Below are 4,039 nucleotides of genomic sequence, written 5' to 3'. Positions count from 1 at the left end.
AACGCTGGGTTCAAAGCTGTTGGCCTTTGCTGGGGCTACCATCCAGGTGCTGGCCAAGAGCAGCAGGAACTGGAAGTGCTTTGGGCAGCTGGGCAGTGATGAGTGGAGGTTTCAGATCTGCCTTCCCCTGAAGGGTCCCAGGCTCGTCTGTGCCTTGCTCTGGGTGTGGTGCTGCTGCTTGTCTTGTGCCTGCTTTGATTTAAGTGAATTTGTTGATCTTTGGGACTTGGTGCATTCACAGCCATAGGAGAAGCAGGCTTTGTTCAGATCCCAGAGCACGGCTTGGATCTCTTCCTCTGCCCCTTCCCAAGCCTGTTCCCTGCTCCCAGCCCTGACTGCTGCCAAGGGTCAATGGGGGCTTCGTGTCCCCTGTGACCCCTGTCCCCGCAGCGTCCCCTTTGCTAACTGGGTGTCCTTCCACGTCCTGCACAGCTGAAGGCGGTGACCCTGTCCCCAGAGCTGCCCCCCGGGGGGGCCACGACCCCCACTGGAACCCCCCGTCCTGGGGGTGCTCCCCTGGACCCTCACAGCCTGTTCCTGCTCCGTGCCGGGGCTTGGGCAGCAGGACCCCGCACCTTGGAGGACACGGGGGGACAAACCTCCCCTGCGAGACGAGGAGCGGGGGGTCTCATCTTGCCCCCCTTCCAGCGTGGGCACAGCGCCCGGGGGAACCCACCGGGGCTCTCGGCTCGGCCCCGGGGGGCGCGGGCAGAGGAAGGCGTTCCCTTCCCGGGGTGCGGCCGGCACCGGGACCCCCGACGGCGGCCGGCTCCGGGGCGCCCGGAGCCACCGTCCCGTGCCGCCGTCCCGCCCGGCGCTGCCCCCGCCGCTCCCCCGGGGCCTCCCGCCGGCCGCGAGGCAAAGTCCGCCCCGGCGGGCGCTAAGGGCCGGGCCGAGCCGTGCCGGGCCGGGGCGGGGGCCGGAGGAGAGGCTTTGGCGCTGATTTGCATAAGGTATAATGCCTTATGGTGGCGGTCATGGCTTGTTAGAGCGCGGCCCGCGGCCCGCAGCAGCCGCGGCCGGGGCGGAGCGGGAGGAGGGAGGCGAGCGGCGGGCGCGCCGCGGCCCCGGGAGGATGGTGTCCCAGCTGAGCGCCCTGCAACGGGAGCTGCTGGGCGCCCTGCTCAGCTCCGGGGCCACCAAGGAAGGGCTGATCCGCGCCCTGGAGGACATGGTGCCCGCCGCCGGCTTCGGCGTCAAGCTGGAGAGCCTTCCGCTGTCTCCCGGCGGGCCCCCCGACGGCAGGGCCGCCCTCCCGCCGCTGGCCAACGGGCACGGCAAGGGCAAGCTCTCGGGCGACGAGGGCTCCGAGGACGGCGACGACTTTGACACGCCGCAGATCCTCCGCGAGCTGCAGTCGCTCAACACGGAGGAGGCCGTGGAGCAGCGGGCAGAGGTGGAGAGGATGATCAGGTACCGGCACCGGGCGCACCCCGCGCCGCGCCGGGATCCGCCCGCAGGCGCTCGGGCCGACGGCCCCGGCCCCGAGCGCCCTGCCCGGGGGTCGTTCCCGGTGTGTCGGACCCGGTGAGGGGTCCCGGAGCTCCCTGCCCGCCCCGCGGTCAGTCCCGGCGCTCCCGGCTCGGTGTGTCCCAGCCGGTGGCGGGTCCCGGTGCTCCCTGCCCACCCCGCGCTCAGTCCCGGTGCCGGGTCCCGGGGCTCCCTTTGCCCTGGGCTCCCTTGCCCGGACCCCGCGGCGGAGGGGAGCGGGCAGGGGGAAGCCGGAGCCCCGCGGCCGCGTCCCCTCGCCCCGTCGGGGCTGCCCGTCGCCGGTCGCGGCGGGGCCGGGGCTGCCGGGGCCGCGGGGGCTCGGACCGGCCGCCGGCTCCGTCCCTCCGCGCCGGCAGCTCAAACATAAACCGCACCACGTGGAGCCCGGGGCGTTATTAATTTATTTCTATAAATCATCAACAGAAAGATACACAAAGGGCCGCGATCAGGGCGATCGGGCCGGCGGGTTATTCATTGCCGGGTTGTAAAGCGGACCGGGAGCGGGGAAGGAGGAGGGAACCCCCGACGGCAGCGGCTCCGCTCCGGCCCATCCCGAGATGCGGCTCCGCTCCGAACCGAGCCGGGCCGAACGGGGCAGCCCCGGGCTCGGCGGGCAGCGCTGCTCCGGCCCGTGGGGGCGCGGGCGGCACCGACCCCGCTCCGGAGCCCCGGGGAAGCGGCGGCCGCCGCCTCTCCCGCGGCCGCGGCGCCGGTGTGAGCAGGTGGGAGCCCGCGGGGACGCCCCCGAGTGCGGCGGGCACACCTCGGGGTCTGTCCGAGCGTCCCCCGCCGGGCGCTGCCGTTCCGGTGCCGTTCTGTCGCGATGCGATACCCGGAGCGCGGCCCCGGTCCTGCCGGCCGTGTGTGCCCGTGGCCCCTGCCAGCCTGCAGAGCCCGGGGACGGCCCCGACTCTTCCCCCGACACGCCGGGATCTCGGCAGCGACGCGCTCCAGTCCTGCCCCGGCAGCGGCAGGGCAGACGGTGCCCTTTGGGGACAGGGCAGTGTCACCCGTGCCCGCCCGGGCTGGGACCCTTCGGGTGCCAAAGGGGCTCCGAGCGAGGGAGGATCCATCGCAGGCCTCTCCCGATGGGTGCCCACCCCTCCTGCTTGGCTCGGAGCCCTGCACCCCGGGGTGCTCCCACCTGTCCCCAGTGCCCTCCTTGCTGGCCACATCCACCCCCGGGGGTGCCCGGGGTGCCCGGGGGTGCTGATCAGGCTGAGCCCCGCGATCCCTGTGCTCCCACAGGTGTTTCTGTGCAAAGTTTGCCTTGGGTGCAAACAAGAGCGGGCACATGTCCCTGAGGAGCCTTTGCAAAGAGCTCGTGTTTGCTCTGAGAGAGGCCTTTGTACTTGGAGAGGGAGCAGGTAGGGGAGCCGGGAGACACCGGCTGCAGCCATGCTGGGGGGCTGAGCCCCCTCTTCTCCCGCTCCCTTGGTGTCCTGACCCAGGGCAGGTTCACTCCCGGGCTGTTCCCACATCCCTGGGGCTGCTCAGGGGCCCTGCAGCTCTCTGGGACCGTGGTCTGGGCTTTGCTGCCCACCCATGGGTGGGTGCCGTGGGTTCACCCCGGGCAGTGGCACGGAGAGCCCAGCTCTGGGACAGCCAGCCCATGGCTCCCTCCCTGCCCCATGCCACCTGCCAGGGCTCACCCACACTCACTCAGGCAATTAATACAATCCCAGGAGCAGCCAGATCCCATCCCTGGGCTGGGATCCCAGCCCTGGGGACCCAGCAAAGGCACCCCGAGATGTGTGGGGAGAGCAGGCACAGGCGATTCCCCGCTGTGCAGGGAGATGCTGACCAGGATGTCATTTCTGCAGGGAGCCGGCTTTATAATCCATCTGTATAAATTCTTGGCATATTTCTCTGAGGATGTGGAGTGTATTTACCTGGTTTTGAGGCTGACAAAATGGGTGAGCTGGTCTGGGAATCCCTGGGAAGAGGAACAGGCTTTGCCCCTGGCCTGTGTGTGAGGCTGAGTGGGGAAATGGCTCTTTCTCGGGCAGCATTGGCAGCCAGGCTTTGTGGGGCTAATTTTTTACAAGAAAAACACCTTTCCATGGTTTTGGTGAGAAGGACTGTAGAGCCAGGGCTATAAACTGATTTTCCAGTATTAGAAAGCACTCCTGGGTTGGGTTGGGGTCTTGGTTTTGTTTGTAAGTAAAGTCCTGTTGGAGATTGGACAATTAATGTTTGTTTTATTTCATTTTTGGTGACAGAATCAAAGAATAAGGGCTGGTGTTGACTCAAAAGGTTTTCCTCTCTGGCTTTTTAGGTTACCAAAAAAGAAAGGAAAAAAAAAAAAAAAAAAAGAGGCCAAACAAACACTCAAACGTTTCATATTGGGTCAAGTCCAAACATTTTGTTTAACATGAAACAAAATGTTTGGGTTTGGTTTCAGGTTAACCCTTTTGAATACGGTCAAGTTGATTCGTAAAGGGAAAATCACTTCTCAGAAATTAAGGCCTGAATAATTGTTTTGAACGTGTAAGTGTGAAACACGTTGGAAATGTCAAGGTGAAGCCTTTTGAAAAATAATTAAATG

General features: G+C 65.8%; 1 protein-coding gene across 2 annotated transcripts in view; it reads left to right on the top strand.

Annotated features, from left to right (window-relative positions):
* The first annotated feature begins 1,066 nt into the window (after nucleotides 1–1,066).
* HNF1B (HNF1 homeobox B) overlaps nucleotides 1,067–4,039 on the top strand; it is a 22,511-nt gene continuing 19,538 nt past the window's right edge. For both annotated transcript variants that reach the window (XM_053995512.1, XM_053995511.1), the window contains exon 1: nucleotides 1,067–1,413. In XM_053995512.1, the coding sequence (XP_053851487.1) occupies nucleotides 1,076–1,413 (338 nt within the window). In that variant the 5' untranslated portion in view covers nucleotides 1,067–1,075. The remainder of the gene's footprint in view (nucleotides 1,414–4,039) is intronic.

This window comes from Vidua macroura, chromosome 20, assembly GCF_024509145.1.
Source record: "Vidua macroura isolate BioBank_ID:100142 chromosome 20, ASM2450914v1, whole genome shotgun sequence".
NCBI lineage: Eukaryota > Metazoa > Chordata > Aves > Passeriformes > Viduidae > Vidua > Vidua macroura.
The sequence above is the reverse complement of the archived record's forward strand: the minus strand, read 5'-3'. Positions and strand labels throughout refer to the sequence as shown.